Source organism: Alligator mississippiensis, chromosome 15 (genome assembly GCF_030867095.1).
Source record: "Alligator mississippiensis isolate rAllMis1 chromosome 15, rAllMis1, whole genome shotgun sequence".
Classification (NCBI taxonomy): Eukaryota; Metazoa; Chordata; order Crocodylia; family Alligatoridae; genus Alligator; species Alligator mississippiensis.
In genome coordinates, this window is record NC_081838.1 from 9,428,566 (window position 1) to 9,448,352 (window position 19,787).

Below are 19,787 nucleotides of genomic sequence, written 5' to 3' on the forward strand. Positions count from 1 at the left end.
TCTATGGATGGCAGCGAGTCGTGGGTTAAAGCCAGTCTGTGGGAATCAAGGGCTGGGCTCGTCCCAGTGTCCTGCTCTCTCTTTATCCCATGGACTGCTGCCCTCCTCCGACAGAGAGCTCTTGCAAACCCCCTCCAGCTGGAGGGGGCGAGCCCCCAGCTTCTCTCCGATGCTGAAGGAGTTAACTTTGGAGGTGGCAGGTGCTGCCTGGGTTAGCTCAGCCCCTTTTGCCTTCTGCAGCCACTCAGGTATCCAAGCTCCAGGTTCCCCACCCCTTCTCTGGCTGGGATATAAGGCTGTGCACACCCAGCGCCCGCAGTGTCCCAGCCTCCAGCCTGAGCTTGCCCCTGCCAGCCTGGCCTGAGCAACATGTCGGTCTCCAGCAGCAGACAGAGCTTCAAGAGCAGCTCCTACCGTGGTGCTCCCCGCACCTTCAGCAGCCGCTCCTTCACCTCCAACTTCACCCGGGCTTCCCCACCTGTCGCCAGCTATGCCCGGGTGGATGCCAGGGGGCTCCGAGGCCCTGCGATGGGTCTGGGCGCCGGTGGTGGCATCACAGCTGTGAGCATCAACCAGAGCCTGCTGGCGCCCCTGAACCTGGAGATCGACCCCAACATGCAGCAGGTGCGGACCCAGGAGAAGGAGCAGATCAAGAGCCTCAACAACAAGTTTGCTTCCTTCATCGACAAGGTGAGGCAGGGCGGCAGGTAGGTGTGTCTCGGCGACAGGCTGGTGTGACCTGTTGTTGTGGGAGGAGACGGGTCTGGTTTTGCTCCATCAGCCCCCGGTGAGACCCGGGTGGGCCAGAGTGGGCTGGCACCAGGCGGGGGGCGGGGGAGACGAGGCCCAGCAGTTACGCCAAGGGGTCATGTTTCTACCCCTGCAGCCATGGAAGAGGAAAGGATCTTGGCTCATGTTCCCATTGTGGGACCGGTTTGCAGAGCGCTGGGGCCTCCCCTGAGCTCAAAGTACCTCCTGCAGGGGTGGGAAAGTGGAGCCTCCAGCCCTCCTGGAAGGGAAAAGGCAGAGTCACCGGGCGGGTGCAAACCCAGCTCTCCTGGGTGTCCAGGGGGCCCTGTAGAGTGGCCTGGGATGTCATCCTGAGTGCCCCTGGACATGTTGGGCGTGTTGCCTATGTTGAGCATGTTCCCATGTGGCTTCCGGGGGTGTGGAAACATGGTCCCTTACCTGTGTGTCCATACAGCGCTGCAGCGAAAGGGCTCGGCCCCTAGAGCTCACCTAGGAGCATGTGGGTGTGACGCCACTGGCCTCTGTGCCAGGTGCGGGCGAGATCCGGCCTGTTCTCAACAGGGGACCCCGGGTGGGCGCGATTCCCCAGTGCTCTGCATGGCAGGGCTCTGTGTGTGTGTGTGCGCGTGCATGCGCGTGCATGCAGGGGTGTGAGTTGCTTGTATTTTGCATGGAAGGAATGTGTGTGCGCGTGTGCGTGCAGGTGTAAGTGTCCATTGTTCTCAGTGCAAGCGGTGTGTGCGTGTGTGCGTGTGCGCATGCATGTGTGTGTGTACAGGTGTAACAACAGCCCATTGTTACACCTATACACACACAAACACACACATGCAGCTTGTACTGAGAACAGGCTATTGTTCTCAATTCAAGCTGTGAGTGTGTGTGTGTGTGTGTGTGTGTGTGTGTGCGCACGCACCTGTTTCTTCTGGACTGGTTCCTGGCTCCCAACCCAGCTCAGGCCTGCAGGGTGGGGCATGCCTGAGACAGTCTTGGGGGTCCAGCCAGGCACCTCCACACCCAAGGGGCCCCAGATCTTTGCACCTGGGATAGACACTGTCGAGGAGGCTCTCCTCCCCTGCAATGGGTCTTTCCCCATCTCCAGGCTTCTGAAATTCTTGCCTGCCATTGACCCCCCATTGCACCTGGGGCCAGCAGGCCAGGAGGCGGCTGCTCGATCCTGGGGTCCCATCGCGCAGCACTGCCCGTCACACCATGCCAGCCCCCGTCTTCACCCACTGCCCCTCTGGTCTCCCGTGCTCAGGCCCACCTCCGCCTCTTCTCACTGCTCCCTCCTGCCTGGGACTCTGACACCTGGGTTCATCTTAGGCTACGTCACAAAGCTGGGTCACAAAGCTGGGCCACGGTGGAAATGATTAACTAATGCAAACATCCTGATCTCTTGAAAGCCCCTCACACCCTGGGCAACCTGAAGCTGTTTGCACTGAGGCGTAAAGCAAATGTGGCTTTCATGGCCTGGAGACTAAGGCTGGGCCTGGGGCTGGACATCCCACCACCCACTACTGGGGCGTCCCTGACATCCAAACACCCCAGGCTCCTCTTGGCTTGCAAGCTGCTTAATAATTAATTTGTGTCCCTTTGCCCACCTGCTGCAGGCCTGCCTGGCGGTATGCAAGCAAGGAGCAGCTGGCTACACTGGTGTAAATGCACCAGTCTCCTCTGTCCTATGCCAGCTCCTCCTGATTTATGCCGGTGTCTGATCTCTTGCTTAGCAACGCCCTATGCAGGCTCTGTCCCCAGCACCCAGTGGTTCCCATAGTTCCCATCTCCCAAGCAAGCTGCGCTACATACAGCCCAGATCCACCCGTGGGCAAGTCCTCAAGGTCTCTGTGGTGGCTCTGGGGAGATGGTGGGGATGGGGAGCCAGGGGACCAGTGGTACCATGCACGTCCTGCTGCCCCTGCCCCAGGAGGTGAATGGGGCTTTTGCATGGTAGCTGCCTTCCCGCGGATACAGCTTGCTCTGAGCAGCGAAACCCCCCACGGCTCTGGTAGGGACTGAGGTGGGTGCAGTGACCCCCGGGCTGCCCCTAGCCTCATGGATCATCCTCACTTTCCAAGTGCCTAAAGGGCCAGATTCTTCCTTTCTCTGGTGAAAATCAACAGCGAATTGAACTGGGCCTGCTTCTCATTTACACCCAGGCCCCTTTAGGCCACCCAAACAGGGGTAAATTGGCCTTGGCATCCCTGGGAATCAGACGCAATGTATTTATGACCTGGTTTGGCTCTCTGTTACACTGGTTTCCATCCAGATTTCTCCACTGGAGTGAATTTGATGGTGTAAATGGGAACGGGATTTGGCCCTGCCTGCTTCCCAATGCTGTTGCTGTTTGCAGTAGGGCAGCTGGGAGTGGAGTATGGAGCAGTGTGCTGGTTTGGGGCTTGTTTGCCCCTTGCTGGTACCAGGCTGTGGTCCAGTTCTGCGCCTCTAGCTAGAGGACTAGGCCCCGGTCATGCCAGTGCACGGGCTGCAAATGTGTGAGCAGTTCCAGAGCATGCATGGGCACTGGGCTGTGGGCACGGGCTCACCCTTTTCCTCCTTTCCCTTCCTTCCCCCATCCCAGGTCCGGTTCCTGGAGCAGCAGAACCAGGTGCTGGAGACCAAGTGGAGTCTGCTGCAGGGCCAGCGCACGACCCGCAGCAACATGACAGGCATGTTCGAGGCCTACATCACCAACCTGCGCCGGCAGCTGGAGGGGTTGGGCCAGGACAAGTTGCGGCTGGAGTCCGAGCTGGGCAATGTGCAGGGCCTGGTGGAGGAGTTCAGGAGCAAGTGAGTGCCACTGACCCTTGGAAGGGGCAATGCCAGGTCACCCCTACCTCTGCCTCTGGAGCCCAGGGCTTGCCCCCTGGTCAGGGAATCAGCCGGCTCATTGCTTCTGCAGGCTGCACCCGCTTCCCCACTGGCCTCATGGCCTTGCTTCTCTTGGGGCACAGACAGATGTTCTCACATCGGTGTCTGCTGCAGTGCAGTGCACCCACATCAGCAAAGCAATGGACAGATGACACAGCTCTTAACCTGGGTTAATTCTGCCCAGCCTAGTGGAGACAGACCTTGGGGAGGGGTGGCATTTGCCCATGTCTTACCTTGGGGTAGTGATTTGCTCTCAGTCCTGCTGCACTGTCCCCTTCCATCTCTGCAAGAGGGAGTGAGCATGATGCCCCTCGAGTCTGAATGATTAGGGATGATCAGCTGGCCTGTTCTCAGTGGGTGCAGATGACAGAACAAGGAGCAAAGGTCTCCAGTTGCAGCAAGGGAGGTTTAGGTTGGATATTAGGAAATGCTTTCTCACTAGGAGGGTGGTGAAGCACTGGAATAAGCTCCCCAGAGGGGTGGTGGCATCTCCATCCTTGGAGGTTTTGAAGACCTGGCTACATAAAGCCTTGGCTGGGATAATGTAGGTGGGGCTGGTCCTGCTTGAAGCAGGGGGTTGGACTAGATGTGACACCCCGGGGTCCCTTCCAACCCTCATTTTCTGTGATTCTTTGATTCCATGAAATCCTGCCCTGGTACCTTGAGACTGGGGGTGTCTTGAGAGTGTGCCTAGGTGGGCTTCCCTGTCCCCCAGCGGTGCCCACATCTGATGGACAATTCCCTTCTTCTGCCGGCAGGTATGAGGATGAAATCAATCACCGCACTGAGAAGGAAAACGAATTCGTGCTGCTCAAGAAGGTGAGGCCGGCGGGTATCACTGCACAGCGCTAGGCTGGGTTTCTCTCTCTCTCTCCCCCTAACGGGGCTTGTGCTTGGTTCCCGCAGGACGTGGACGAGGCTTACATGAACAAAGTGGAGCTGGAGTCCCGCCTGGAGGGCCTGACCGACGAGATCAGCTTCCTGAGGCAGCTGTACGAAGAGGTATGTCTCGCTGCGCCGGCACTATCTTTTCCTCCTGTCCTGCAGGGTGAATGCCACTGAGTTACACTGAGTTCTTGCAAGCAAGGAAGAATTTGCTTAAAGGCTCAGTCCTGGGGCATGCCAGCAGCCAGACAACGCCCATCTGATCTGCTGTTATTAGGAGGGGAGCTCAGATGTCACCTCGCCACCGGTGACATAAGGCCTAGCGGATTAGCGTGGGAAAGGCATTTCCATCCAGCGCTGACTCACCTGAGCCGGCTGCAAGGCCTCGGGGGATGCTCGGGGGTGCACCGAGATCTCGGTGCTCTGCCGCAACCCTGACTCTCTGCCTCCATGTCACAGGAGCTGCACCAGTTGCAGTCTCAGGTCTCCAATACCTCCGTGGTCCTGTCCATGGACAACAACCGCAGCCTGGACATGGACAGCATCATCGCTGAGGTGCGAAACCAGTACGAGGACATCGCCAACCAGAGCCGGGCGGAGGCTGAGGGCATGTACAAGATCAAGGTGAGGCTGTGAACAGACAGCTTTGTGGCCCCTTAGAGGTATGGTTGGGGCCTCCAGTGCCACCTTTGTGAATGGCTTTGGCTGCTGCCCCACTCTCCAGTAGGACCAGTCTGTCTTAAGAGTCACCTACATGCCTGCCACCCACAAGTGACCCATAGTGGCTGGGGCAGGCACAGCCTTGAGATCCCTCCTGTTCCCCTCCACTGGCCTCTGGTCCCCCAGGGTTGGAGACAGCCTTGGGCTTCATCGTCTTCTCTCCAGAGAGCTGCAGAGTGCCCTTAACTGCTGAACTGGTTGATGCCCAGGTGGTCTGAAGTGGAGGCTGAGAAATCCCACTGCCTCCCAATGCTGGAGACTGCTGGGGGCATGGCAGTGGTGCCTGGGGCTCGAGGAGCCACGGATGGAGGAGGAAGCGGGGTCCAAACAACTTGACTCCGGGTGACGAGGCTGCGGGATTCCTTCCCCGAGCCCCGTTGCTTGGTCCGTTGAGACTGAGGCTGGGCTTTGCAGTGGCCAAGGACGAGCAGGAAGACAGCGGGGCTCAGGGTGGGGGCCTTATATGTCTGTGTGGAAATCCAGGCAGGGATTTCCCTGCACCTCTCTCCGCTCCTCTGTTTTGAAGCTGCAGTCTGTGTGGGCTGGGATTGCACATGGGCTGGGCTCACCACACCCTGGCAAGACCAGTCCCGGCTCCCACATGGCCCAGGCCAGAACCGCCCCTTGCTGCCACTCCCCGAGACACTGCTGCTTCTGCCCTGGCCTTCTCCAACCTGGATGAGGTGCCCGCTGGGCTGAGATGGCCGAACACACGAGGGGCTGCTGGGATTCCCTGCCCCATGGATGGGTCCCAGCTCCTGGGATGCATTCTCCCCATGCCAGGGAAGCAATGTCACATTGAGCTTGCTTTGAGCTCCCCATAGTTTCTGACCCCCCCCCCCCCCCAGCTCTCCACTGGATCCAGCCTAGCAAAATCCCACTTGTTGCTGGGCTGAGGGGCGAGCGAAATGCCCCCAGTCTCATGTGCGTGGTGGGAGTGAGCATCTCTGCCGGCTCGGGGGGCCTGGCAGTCCACGCAGGGAGGTGCAAGGTGCTTTGAAATCTTGGTTCCAGCTGAGCCGTGTCCCTGGCAGGAAGCTCCTGCAGTCGGCCTTGCTGTAAGGAGCTGGCCCTGGCCGTGAGGGTCCTTCCCCTAAGGTCCTGGGCAAGGCTGGGTGATGTGGTTTGCATTGCCCCATTCCCTCATCTCTTTGTCCCCCATGCAGTACGAGGAGCTCCGCAGCACAGCCAGCAAGCACGGGGACGACCTCAAAAACACCAAGGCCGAGATCTCCGAGCTCACCAGGACCATCCAGCGCATGCAGGCGGAAATAGATGCTGTGAAAGGGCAGGTAGGCAGGAGGCAGCTCCACAGACCTCGCTGCCCCAGGACTGACCCAGCACCGGACCCTTCTGTCTCTTGCTCCCTCCTTCAGGGGATCCTGGGCTTTGTTGCTGGCTCGGGTGGTTGCAATCGTCCCCAGCCCGGCTGCAGTGGCAATGTGTGGCTCTGCTTCCTGCTGCAGCTGGGGATGTTGGGCAGGTCCTCAAGCTGGAGGGCACAATGAGTCCCCAGCCTCTGGGCCAAGACTACTGCTGGGGTAGAGCTGTGCAGCCCCGTGGCAGTCACAGCTTCTGGGCTTTGCTGGCTGCCTCGGGGGGACGGGGAGAAACTATTTCCCTTCCTGTAACTACAGGGGTCGGGGCTTTTTTCGCCTTACTGACTGCAGCCCAGGTCAGGGGTGGCTTATGGGGTGTGCCAGTTATTCCCATCAGGAGCAACTGGGAGGGTCCTGGCTAGAGTAGAGGATCTTGCCCATCTGCTCAGGGTCAGCCCAACCATCATATGTGGGGCAAGGAGGAATTTCCCCCCGTAGTCAGGTCGGTGTGGACTGGGGGCGAGGGGGGAGGCTCCATCCTCTGCAATGGTGGGGGAGGACCTCTGCCTGGGCTGTCTCAAGAGCACTTGCCGGCCAGATGAGTGGTGCGGGCCAGATCGGGCCCTGGGGCTGCACCCCTCCCACCCCCCATCCCAGAGGCCTGGCATCACCCCTTACTGCTGGAATTGCATCCTGGGGGCCTGGCACCATCCCCTCCCAACCCCCCCCACCAGGATTGGGTCCTAGGGCCTGGTGCTGCTCCGCCCAGCCCTGTGCACTGGGATCCAGCTTGCAGGGCTTGGGGCTTCCCATGGGCCTGGGGATTTGTGGACCTATGGGCAGCTCCATGGGCTGAATGACACGGTACCATGGAGTGGATCTGGCCCACAGGCCAGAGGTTGAGCACCTCTGCTTGAGAGCATTGTAACATCTCTTCCAGTAGTGAGATACTTCCAGCCCTGGGTCATCCTGGCTTTGCCTTGGGTCCTGGGTATTGACTTTGCCCTGGATACTGCCAGCCCTGGGTCCAGGGCATCTTTGGGTGGCATGGGTGATTGTGGCATGTGGGGAATAGGGCAGACAAGGGCATGACTGGAAAGGTTTGGCTGGGGCAGACCCTGCCTGCAGATGGGGCTGGATTACCTGTGACCCCCCAGAGTTGCCCAGCCACACATCTGCCGTATTTCGGTTTCTCTAGCGGGCCAACTTGGAGGCGGCCATCGCCGAGGCTGAGGAGCGTGGCGAGATGGCCGTCAGGGATGCCCGCGGCAAGCTGGCCGAGCTGGAGGCCGCCCTGCAGAAGGCCAAGCAGGACATGGCCCGCCAGCTGCGGGACTACCAGGAGCTGATGAACGTCAAGCTGGCACTGGACATTGAGATTGCCACCTACCGCAAGCTGCTGGAGGGCGAGGAGAGCAGGTGGGTGCCGTGGGGCCGGGTAGGGCATGCTAGGAAGGAGGTGGCTTTTCTGCTCCCGGGCAGGGGGTGCCAGGGCACTGGCTGTGCTGCAGTGCACAGCGGCCTGATTAGCAGCACCGATTAACCCCTCGCACACTGCACCCCACTGACTGCTCTCTGCACCCGGCTTGCTGAAAAGCCTCCTTCTCCCTCATGCCAGCCAAATTTGGGCTGCCAGGTTTGCAATATAAACCAGCTCCTTTGGAAGCCTGGCTCAAACTCCACCAAGTGGAGGGGACAGGACAGCTCATCTGCTCTGTCCTTGGTCACAACAGCCAGCGGAAGTTGGTGACCTTTGCTAACTTGTTTGCGGGGGGAATGAAATGTAATGATTTGGGGCACCGACCCTTTAACCACGGGCCGCAGAGGACGCACAGGTCCATCTGCCTTGAAAGCCAACAAGCTAATGGCTATTTGCAGTACGGGGTCTTTGATATGCAGATGAGTCGTCAGTGCTTTGCCACGGACAGTGGCTTGCACGCAGGCTGCACTAAATGCCCCTCTCTGCACCCTGGGAAACGGTTTCAGCCTGGCTGGGCGCTGGTCATTCATGTCTCTCTCTTTTACTCACAGGCTGGAGTCTGGGATGCAGAACCTCAGCATCCAAACCAAGACCACCAACTATTCAGGTAATTGCCCTTCAGGCTACGAAAGGGGCTGGGACTCTGCGCAGTAGGCCTGGATGTTGGCAGACACAGGGCACTTGAGACTGTCTGGGGAGCAGCAGAGCCCAGCTGGGATCCGGGGTGTGGACTAGGGAGGAGGAGTTTGTGACCAGCTGCACCAGGGCATAGTGGGGAATTGAGCAAGGTGGCAGCTCCAGTTTGGCCCCTTGGGCTCAGAAGAAGGCACTTTGGCCTTCTGGTAGAAGGGGACTCTTCCTCTGGATGAGAGTGCCCATGCAGGGAGCAACTGTAGAAGAAGCTTTGCAGACCAGCTTATTCCATGTTAGACTGGTGTATGGATGCTCCATTCCAGGGCAAATGTCTGCTGCTGCTTCTGCAGTTGTTGATCCGGTGGTTTCCCCTCCATGGACCAGATCTTGGTCCTAGGAGGAATCTAGTTGGGGCAGTTAACCCTTGGATAGAGGGGTTGCACCACAGACTGAGAGCAGGCTCCAGGCCTGGGCATGCACTATTGGTTTCCATTGGCTTTGAGGTGTTGCTCTTGATCAGCCCTGAAGCAGAGATCGGGCTCTAGTGCCACCCAGGGTCATGGGCTCACACTAGTTCAGAGTGCCACGCAGCAGCCATGGGGCACGGGCACAACCCTGCTAGCACTGTCCTTGGCTGGGGCGCTGCAGGCACGTTCTCAGTGGTCATGGTGGTCCTCTCTTTCTTCTCCCCATAGCTGGGCTGGGCCGAGCATTCGGTGGCTATGACAGTGGCTATGGTAGCTCACTCTCAAGCAGTGTCTACTCGGTGAACTCCCCCCTGGAGAGTGCAGCTGTCACCAAGTCCAAGGCCATCGTCATCAAGAAGATCGAGACCAGGGATGGGAAACTGGTGTCCGAGTCCTCGGACATCATGTCCAACTGAGCATGACCGACCGGTCCTCTCCTCTGCCTCAAGTGCCTTCACGGATGACCTGGGCTGCTGGGAAAGCCGGGACACAGAAACATGGGGTACTCAGAGATGGCACCCCATGATAATCTGGGGTGCTGGCTTTGATGACCCTCTCTATTTCTGCCTTCCATTTTCCTTGTCCTCCCCACCCGAACCCCTCCCAGCTGCTCAGACCAGCTTGCAGGGAGCCAAGTGTTGCAGTCAGTGCTGCTCAGAGCTGAGGAAGCTCCTGGGGTCAGAGCCACAGAGGGGCCTGGGGCACAATCCCTGCACAACTATCATTGATGTGGCATTGCTCTGATGTGATGCCAAGCCTAGAGGCAAGGATCCAAAGCCGTTCCCCTAGCTCCAAACATCCCAGGGCTGTGAGGGTGTTTGCAGATGGGGTCTTGGGCATTGCTAGTGGCCCCCTGTTTTGTCACAGCACAAAGCCACAATTGTGGCCCTCTCCGTCCCCTTGTGACCCACCATCTCCCACACCCCTGTGGGGTGGTCTCCCAGTGCCTCGTGTTTTCTCTGCCCCATCTCCTGGCTGTTTGGGGTGGGGGAACCTGCCATTGTATTCCCCGTGGGTCAGCGACTGAGGCTCTCCTTGCTAGGCATCCAGGCAAGAGGAGACCCACTTGGACCCACGGGACATGTCCAGGGCTCCAGGTTCCAGCTGGGGCATCGCCAGCTCAACACTTTGTCCGCACAACTGTGATAAACCTTTCTGGGGTGGAAGATGAAGCAACAAGGCCCCTCTGAGAAACCCCTCCTGCCCTTCTGCTCCCCAGTACGCAGAAGGCAGGAGGGGAGGGGAAATGGAAGGAAAATCCCCCTTTTATTGGAGCTACAAGGTTGGGGGTGGTGGTGAGAAGCTGTTACTGCCTCTGCCCTCTCTTGTTCCCTTTCCTGCACTCCTCTGTGTGTTCTCAGTCTGGCAATAAACCTGTTACGGACAAAACCGTCCTTGTCCGTCCTCGTGTTCGGGGATCAGATCCTGTCTTCCTCTCATATCCTTTTGCAGTCGCTGTCGCCTTGTCACAGCAGAAGGGGAGAGAATGGGGCTGGATTAGCGGAGCAAGCAGCGATAGACCTAGCCTCGTGCTTGGATGGGCGTCTGCTTTGCAGTGCCAGGTGTCAAAGCTACGAGTAGTGCCCTTCTGGGGGGGCAAAGACGGCTTGTCTGCTTTCCCCAAATCTGGGAACTGAACGTCAGCATCCCTCACCCACATCACACGACCGCTGGGTTTACCACCATTCAGATTTCAGGCCCCTGCATCCCTGCTAGGAGCTTCCAAAGGCAAACCTTAGCCTGCCCAAAGGAAAGCAATGCTGTAGCTTAAGTTTCTGCTGAATGGTGGGGGTTTGAGGGCTCTGACCCCCCTTGGGAAGAGGCCAGGGTGAGCACCTATCCCTAATTGAAGGCTGACAAAACCCAGGTTGCTGTGGACCCCTGCAAGGGGTTGTGCAGAGGGGGATGCAGGGGGCACCATGTGCATGTGTATGGAGAGCAGCTGCCTGCAGGTAGGTCGGCGGGGGCAGGGGCAGATTGAAGCCCCCATGGTGAGGGAGGTAGTAGGACAGGGCCAGGGGCCGTGCTGCAGCCAGGGCGGTGCATGGGGCATGGGGTGGGGGACAGAGCTGTGGGTGGCTCATCCAGGGAGTGGGAGGGCTGTCCACATCCTTTTCTGTAGTGGGGAGCCTAAAACTGGATGCGGGACTCCAGGTGAGGCCTCAACCGTGTTGAATAGAGGGGAAGAATTAGTTCCTTTGATTTGCAAGTCGCTCTTCTGTTAATACAGCCCAGGATACTGTTGGCTTTTTCACAACAAGGGCACACTATGCTTGGTTCCTATTCACCTTATGGCCCACCAAAACCCCTAGGTCCTCGTCTGCAGCACTGCAGCCTGGCCAGCCATTCCCCAGGCTGTATTTATGTGGAAACACCATGTATCTGGGTCCTTGAAGGCAGTTTTCCTTAAGTATTCCTGGATATAACTGTTTTTTTGGTGTGGTTTAGTACCCGCTGAGGTGTTGGGGCTTACAGCCCACCTTATGGAAATGGGGGGCTCCTCCCTAGCTTGCTTCTGCAGCCATAGGGCTGAGGGCAGGCGAAACTTGGGGGCATCCGAGACCCTCTGGGCTTGGGTCTGCATGTAGGATGCCTGCCGACAGACTTTGGAAGTATCTGAAGCCCCTGGTGGGGATGGAGGATGTTTGTCGGGTGTAGGGCCACTTATGGTTCCTAGATTTGGACTTGATTTGGCTGGGAACACGAAAAATTTATTAAAAAAAAAAAATCGTGCATGCGGTTATTCTACCTAAAGCACAGGACTTTACACTTGTCCTTGTTGAAAATCCGCTCACTGATGGCAGACCATTTCCCCAGGCTATCCATGTCCTTCTGGATCCTAGCCCTACTACCCTCTGGAGTGTCTGCAAACCCACCCATCTTGGTGTCATCCCAAAATTTGCTAAGTGTGTGCTTGATCCCATCATTTACATTAGTGAAGATGCTGGACATCACAGGGGAAATCCTCTATTGGCCCTTCTGCAGAAGGAGAGCTAAGTAGTGGGTGAGATTCCTAGAAGAGCTCGGAGTTTAAGTTTCATCTTGTTCTAGGAATCAGTCCGCCCTCTACTTTTCTGTGCTCCTGCCCTCTGTCATGGCAAAGGGAGGTAGATGCAGAAGGTGGTTTTGGGGCAATTGCAGGTGACCCATCAGCTCCTCACAGAATAGAGGCATGGATAATATATTCCCTAAAGGGTCTTGGGTTTCTTCTAGCCTGGGGATCTGATTGCTCTCGACAAGCCCTTCAGCGGGGTGAAATCCTGGGGGGAGAAGAGTTACAGAAGCTAAATGATGACCTTGGAGGAAGATCAGCTGGGTGTGGCTTGTCCGTGGAGAAACTTCAGCTGGAAATTAGACAACAGAAACTAGACAATGCTAGGAGCATGGGGAACAAGCAGGAGGAACTTGCACTCCTGCTTGCAAGGCAACAACTTTGACCTGGTTGGGCTAAGTGCAACCTGGTGGGACCTTACTCGCAGGTGGGCAGTGGGTGTTGAAAGTTGTAGGTTGCACAGATGGGATAGAACGGGGAAAAAGGGTAGGGGGTGTTGCTCTTTATGTTAAGGAACAATATACATCTTCTATAATCAAGATGGGATCAGGGGAGGGCCAAACAGGTACTGTGGGTTAGGATACAAGGGGGTTGAGGGGAAAGAGACTTGGTAGTGGGGGGTCTACTATAGACCGCTACACCAGGAGGATGAGCAAGACCTGTAATTCTCTGGGCAGCTCTCAGAGGCTGTATGGTCAAGACATACTATTGTCATGGGTGACCTAAACTACCTGGATATCTGTTGGGAGGAGCAGTCAGTCAAATCTAACCGCTCACTTAGGTTCTTAACCTGAATATAGGACCTCCACCTAACGCAGGAGGTATACGGTGCCATTAGGGGGAACATCTTGCTGGATTTTGTGCGGGCTACGAGAGATGACCTGGTGGGGGATCTGCAGGTACAAGGCAACCTAGGGAATAGTGACCATCAATTGATTGAATTCACTATCCGGGGAAGGGTAGGAAAAGTGACCAGCAGGGCAGAAGTGCTAGACTTCAGAAAGGCTGACTTCAGTGTGCTCAGGAGATTAGTTAGCGGGGTATTAAAGCTCAGGGGCGGGCAGCAGGGAATAGGAGATGCTCTGTTCACCAGAGCATCCCTTGAAATAAGCAGAAACAATGGCCACAAGCTGATGGAGCACAGATTTAGGTTGGACATCAGAAGGAACTTCTTCACGGTGAGGGTCGCCAGAATCTGGAACGGGCTCCCAAGGGAGGTGGTGCTCTCCCCTACCTTGGGGGTCCGCAAGAGGAGACTGGACAAGCACCTGGCTGGGGTCACATGACCCCAGCACTTTTTCAGGGGGTCAGACTCAATGATCCTTTGAGGTCTTTTCCGTCCCTAGCATCTATGAATCTATGAACAGCTTGTAACCACAAAAAGGAAAAGGTTCTTGACAGCACATCTGGTTTAGGATGGAGTTTGGCACATTGGCGAAGGGGATTAAACAATGTGATACGGAGACTAGCTTCAATACCCAGGAGGTCCCTTCTGGTTCTGTGTCCTAGTGTTCAGACACAAGGAATAAGATCCCATCAGATAGATGCTATTCTGCTGTAGACATCAACGGTAGGGAGCCTGGTGGGATTGGACAGTGGTTCTCAACTGTTTTAGATTCAATGCAACCCTCATTAGATTCAATGCACTCCTCGTTGGACTTGAGGCACCCCTTGGAGAATGCCAGCTGTTAGTTCTCTCTCCTTTTTTGACTACAGAAAAATAATAGAGCCATTCTTCTGTTGCAAAGAACTCAGGGCCGAATAGCTTTCATACTATGATTTCCTATTTGAAACCTCTGGGTTTGTCTTGTGAATCATGTTTGCACACCGAACAGTGATGACATTGCATAGCTCATGGCAGCCTTGAAAGGATTTCAAGGCACACTGCTGAGATAGGGGCTTTACTGTCAGCCTTTGGACTCGAGGTCTCACTTAGAGTGATCGGGGGACTGTTTTGCAGTAAGTCTATATGCCCAATTAATATCTCAGTCTCCCCAGGTTACATGTGGAATAGGCTGACTTTTATGTCGAGCTGGCAGGGGAGCAAGCTGTGGATACGCTACAAGTGGGGTGGGGTGGAGTGGGCCATCAGGGACTGAGGGGGCCTTCACCTAAGGAAGGAGACCCTAGTAACTGGAGATGAAGTTTAGAATAGCCCCCTGGAGCCGGGATCAAACAGGAGTGCTGCTTCAGGGGCATCTCCCTGCTGGTGTCCTGAGTGCCACTGCTCTTCCCTGAAGCCTGGCCATGCTACACAGGCAGCAAGGAGGGAGCCAGGAGGAGCAGCTGGATCCCAGGACAACAAGTGGTCAGTGGGGCATGACTCAGGGAGCAGGACATGGCCAACTGCCCCATTAGTGCTCATGATAAATGGAGGATGGCCAGCTGTGGGCTGTGGCCAGACCCTGGGAAAACCTCTTCCGCTGTTAACTGTCATCCAGATGTTCCTAAAATGATTTGGGCTCTGTGTCCTCTAACTCAGGGGTGCTCAACTCCTGGCCTTGGGATAGATCTGGTCCCTGGCACCATGTCATCTGGCCTGCAGGCCTCCTCACACATCCATGGGTAGGGTGATCGTATGTCTCAGTTTGGCTAGGACAGTCCCGGATTTCGTCGGCTGGTCCTGGCCAGTTGGTGAAGATTAAAATGAGTGCCCTGGAATTGCAGGGTGCAGGGCGCAGCCTGGTGGGTGCACCCCTGCCTGCTGGCCTCTTCCACTGCCTGCAGCAGTACCACTGATTTGGGGGCAGGGGGTAGTGTCCTGGATACCCTGGATTTCCTTATGGTCACCCTATCTACGGGGAGCCCCGTAAGCCGTGGGCTGGCACGCCTGATCAGGTGCACAGGGCAGTGGGGAGCCTGGTCCTGGCAGGTGGGGCTGGGCAGGGGTGGTGTGGGGCCCTAGAACCTGATTGTGGCATACGGGGCTGGGCAAAGGTGGCACGGGGCCCTGGGCTGGGTCCAATCCAGCCCCTGGACTGGTTCTGTACCCCTCAAGTGGTTAAGCACCACTCCTCCTCCTAAATCCCAATCTGATTAACCCCATGGGGCTTGACGTTTGCAGAGGCGACCCTTTGCCCTCTCACCTGGCGGTCATTTTAGTTTGCCCAGGTTTCTGGGCGAGGGATCAATCCTGTTTTTACTCTAGCTCGTTAGTAGGACTCTCCAGAAAATGAACCTGCCCTTGCCCCTGTCAGCCAGCTCCTGCCAGCCAGCACGAAATATCAGGTCCGAATGTCACAGTTGCCTCGGGCCGACATCCAAACCGTGCCTTGCAATAGGGATCTGCTGCCTTCTCGTTCCCCCCTGAGGGTGCACACATGTCACTTACTGGGCCATATGCTGGGTTTGCTCTGCCGTAAAGGTGCAGCAGGCATCTGACACGCAGCCCGACTCACTCTGATCCCAGGAAGTTACTCCCTGAAAGCCACGATGGCTGTAACTACACATAGTAGAGCTACTACGTACACCAACTTCTTGTGTCTTCTTCCTTGGTTACTATCATCCCCCTTTGTACTTTGCCAACTGGTTCCTGGCACCTAGAGCTCAGGTGCTGTAATAACAACCCACCAATTTGACTGTCAGTCTTGTGTCCACACCTTTTTACAGCATAAATTTATTGCAGATTAACATGTAGGTTAACTACTTTCTAGTAATTAAGATATCTGTCCATGCCCTGTCCAGGTCTCGTATGATATTTCCTGGCTCCATTATGGTCTAATCCAAATTGCATTGATGTGTACTATAAGATTTCCCCTCTTTTCATCTATTGTGGTTACAATTTGTATGCTATTTCACTTATGGCCACAGGGACAGATCAGAGTCCTGCTCTACTAAGGTACAGTACAAGCCTAATTAAAGATATGTCCCAAGTAATCAGCAGTCTAACTACAGTAATAGCTGGTTGGAAAAGAATGATTTTAATCCCTGACAAAACTCACAAAGAAAACATTTTCATATCTATCAACATTTTAAATAATGAGCTGAGTTGAAACGTGGGCTTTTTGGAAATCACAAACCGAGAACTATCAGCCGGAAGCAGGAATAAGAAAAGGCTTTTTTGGCTTTTTTTAAAAAACAGAACCCTGCTTAAAATTTCAACAAAGCCAGACATTTCCCCTTGAAATGTCCTTGTCCCTCAAAACATTTTATCCTTCAAAACATATTCTGAATGAAAAACTCCAAGCAAGTCTAAGCAAGACCCTAGATCCAGTCTGTCCCCTAGATAAGAGGCTAATTGAAATCCAGGGAAATCTGATCTAATCCAGATAAATATTTTAACCTTAGAGATCAAGATACCGATCATTTTTATGGCAGGTTTGAACGTATCATGGAGAATTAGCTAGAATTAGACCCTATGTGAAGATTTGCACATAAAGAGGCTCAGGTTTTTCACTTCCCATTGTCAGTCAGTGCAAACTGTGGGTTAAAGTTCTGTGGCTATCAAAGATACCATTGGAATAAAAGCAGATAAAAGCAGCGCACCCACATTTAAGACAGTTCAGGAAATGATAGTGCTGGGCACAGCTTTCATGGATCAGTGCCTTGGACAGAGGGTGCAGTGCGGGAGTTGCTGGAGATCAGGGTTGAGGAATGAAAGCAGGGAGGGGTGGAGCAGTGGAGGCAGTATCCAACCTGCTGAGTCAAAGAAATATGTGTGGCCTGCAAAGGGCTGCAGCAGAATACTTTTCAGAAGGAGCAGGGTGTGTCTCTGAGTTACAGTCTAGCCCCTGCTGTGACCTTGGAAGATGAACTGGTAGGAAATAATCTTGAAGACAAAGGTTAATCCAGAATAAATATGAGCTACATGATCAGAGGGATAAGAGCACTGACTCTGCTGTTTCCTAACCCAAGCTGAATCACCTTCAATGACTCCAGCTCACTGAAATCCATGGATTCTTTCCACTGAACACAGTAGGCTCTGGAGCCAACCCTCTAGAGCACTCCTTCATCTTTCTCTTCTCTTTTTTATTAGAGATCTTTATGTTGCATCCAATATAGTCCATGGTGGCCACATCCTTAAATACTTTTAAAAGACACTTTTAAAACAGAGGCTGCTGCAGGGAGGTACCTGCTATTATATCCCCCTTGCAGGTAGAAAAGGCTGTTGATGGAGTGGAGTGGTAATATCTCTTCCAGATAGGCGGGACTGACATTCCTTCTTCGCCCCCACCTCCCTTTGCTCCCATGTTAAGATAAATTAGGTTATTAAACACAGCAAGTAGGCAGGCAGAAGTGGATTGATTAACATTAATCAAATGATTCCTTTCCGTGAGCAACATTTCTGGGATTTCCCAGGAGATAAGGACAAAGCCACTTGATAGTTGCTGGTTTTTCTGTTGGTAAAAGATGGCTCATTAGATAGAGCTAATTACACCAGTATGGGGACTTGGCTTTGTCCAGGACTTGCAGGAGACAGCCAAACAATGCAACAAGAAAAACAGCAGTGAAGTTCCCAGTTGGGCATCCATGTCTTCTTTCCAGCTTGTTTTCTGGCTTCATCTCTCACAGATCATCTGTAAGGGCTGATGCCAGTGTGAGTCTGACAGGGGTGGCTCACTCTAGACACATCCTGTACATACATTATTCCTCTAAAGCATCTCCTATTTGCCACACAGGATGCTGGGCTAGATGGACCATTGGTCTGACATTGGGCCATTGGTATGATACTGCTTATGTTCTTATGCACAATAAGAAGCTAAACACAAAACTGCAAGATCATTTGGATCCAAAAAACAAACACTTTGGCTAAAAAACAGGCAGATTTTTATTTTTAAAATACCATCCATTAATAACCAAAAAGGCATGACCAGTTTTACCATATGGTCCTGTTACACAAGCACCCCTCCCCAAACGTGCCATGAGCTATTTAGATGAAAATGAAAGCTTTCTACCAGAAGACCATCTTAATTGAAAAGCCCATTGTTCAGCCCTCACTTCTAAAAATGGTTCGACCCCAAGTGTAACCAGCTCTGGTAATCAGCCCTGTAGGGGTTTGCAGTGATTATTTTCAAATGCTGGTATGCAGGATGGAAGTGAAAAGTATGCTCCCTACTAGCCATGGAGGGGTTAAGTAGGTGGGGTTTATGTCGAGGAAGTGCCTGATGGATCTTGGGTTCGCTGAAGTTCTGCCTTTCTGCAATTCAGCCACTCACACGCTTCAGACACCTGTCCCCATCTCCACCTCCCCACCTGGCTGCACCATATATAAACCCACATACACCCCATGTAATCCACAGTCTTCAGAGCCCTTTGACTGGTCAACAGACCAGCCTTGCCCTCTGCCTGTTGTGCTGACATGTCTTTCTTCCCCACCAGCAAGGGCCAGGCAAGTTATCCCTCCTTCAGCAGCTTTACCTACACCTCTCCTAGCACCCGCAGGATCACCAACCCCATCTCTGTCATGATGAGAAAGAAAGACCATGGTAATTTGGGATTGGGGTACAAACGCTTCTCGTGGGACGACCAGGCTATTGTGAAGATCAACCAGAACCTGCTGGACCCCATTGAGTCTGGGCTTGACCCCACTTACCATCAGGAAAAGTTAAAGGAGAAGGAGGACCTCAAGGCCCTCAACAATCAATTTATCCACCTCATTGAAAGGGTAAGTCTCGGGTCTTCCAGCCTCCCTGCCAAGGATGGACGTGGTGTTTGGAGAGGTCTGTCTTCATAAAAACAGAAGCAAAGCCACGCTGGGTCAGGCTAATGGTCCATCTAGTCCGGTGTGCCATTTCTGACCGTGGCAGTAGCAGATGCTTTAGAGGGCTAGTATATGAACAGGGCATGTCGATCCATCCCCTGTCATGCCCATCTTAGCACCCACCATCCTTGGTTTGGAGATGTTGAAGGAAACATCTTTGACTGGTCTATGTGATAGCTCTATGAATTTGTCTAATCCCTTTCTGAATCTGGCTACACTCTCTGCCTCACAATGTCCTGTGGCAACACGTTCCACAAGTTAACAGCATGCTTGCACAAAAAAAGTCCTTGCTTTTGTTTGTTGTGAACCTGTCTCCTGTTCATAGATTGAATAGATTGCATAGATTTCTAGGGTCGGAAGGGACCTATTAGATCATCGAGTCGGACCCCCTGCCCTGGGCAGGAAAGAGCGCTGGGGTCAAGTAACCCCAGCCAGGTGCTTGTCTGGGTGCTTCATTTCCACCGGTGCCCCTAGTTTTTGCGTTCTTGGACCTGGTGAATAACAGCTCCCTGTTCCCTCTATCCTTACCCTTCATCTTTGCTTTCTTTCTAATTCCTTACATTTCACCTTGGAAAACAGCAGGAAGAGAATAAAGCCATTCTCAACTGCGGAGTGGGTTACAATTAAATGTGGCTGAAGTTTAATCATTATAGGACCTGATTAGAGACTGATGGGGAACAAAGCACATTTGCCGCAGGCAGACAATACCAAGCACCGGGGAGGCCTCGTTGGACGAGCCAAAGGTTACCCAAAACGGAAGCTCTTAAGAAGACATGCCCTAGCGGTGTGATACCATCATGCGAGCCAGATCACATTCCACCTGGCTGGGATATTCTGAGCCAGATCCCATCACCTGTGCCCACTTGCATGGTCCAGTGAGGTGGGGAGAAGCCAGTTTGTGTGGGGCAAACTG

The 19,787-nt window shown here is 54.3% G+C and overlaps 2 protein-coding genes across 5 annotated transcripts in view; both read left to right on the top strand.

Annotated features, from left to right (window-relative positions):
- The first annotated feature begins 307 nt into the window (after positions 1 to 307).
- KRT8 (keratin 8) lies at positions 308 to 10,545 on the top strand. Its single transcript, XM_006278641.4, has 9 exons — positions 308 to 690; positions 3,329 to 3,537; positions 4,377 to 4,437; positions 4,525 to 4,620; positions 4,963 to 5,127; positions 6,390 to 6,515; positions 7,741 to 7,961; positions 8,574 to 8,629; positions 9,351 to 10,545. Exons 1-9 carry the CDS (start codon positions 370 to 372, stop codon positions 9,536 to 9,538), a joined length of 1,443 nt encoding a protein of 480 aa, XP_006278703.1. The 5' UTR covers positions 308 to 369; the 3' UTR covers positions 9,539 to 10,545.
- Positions 10,546 to 11,196: 651 nt separating this feature from the next.
- LOC102572990 (keratin, type II cytoskeletal 8) overlaps positions 11,197 to 19,787 on the top strand; it is a 53,983-nt gene continuing 45,392 nt past the window's right edge. For 2 of the 4 annotated variants that reach the window (XM_059718850.1, XM_059718851.1), the window contains exon 1: positions 11,197 to 18,778. In XM_059718850.1, coding sequence (XP_059574833.1) covers positions 18,473 to 18,778 — 306 coding nt within the window. In that variant the 5' untranslated portion in view covers positions 11,197 to 18,472. The remainder of the gene's footprint in view (positions 18,779 to 19,787) is intronic. The other 2 variants (XM_019481051.2, XM_006278651.4) reach the window with 2 other exon arrangements.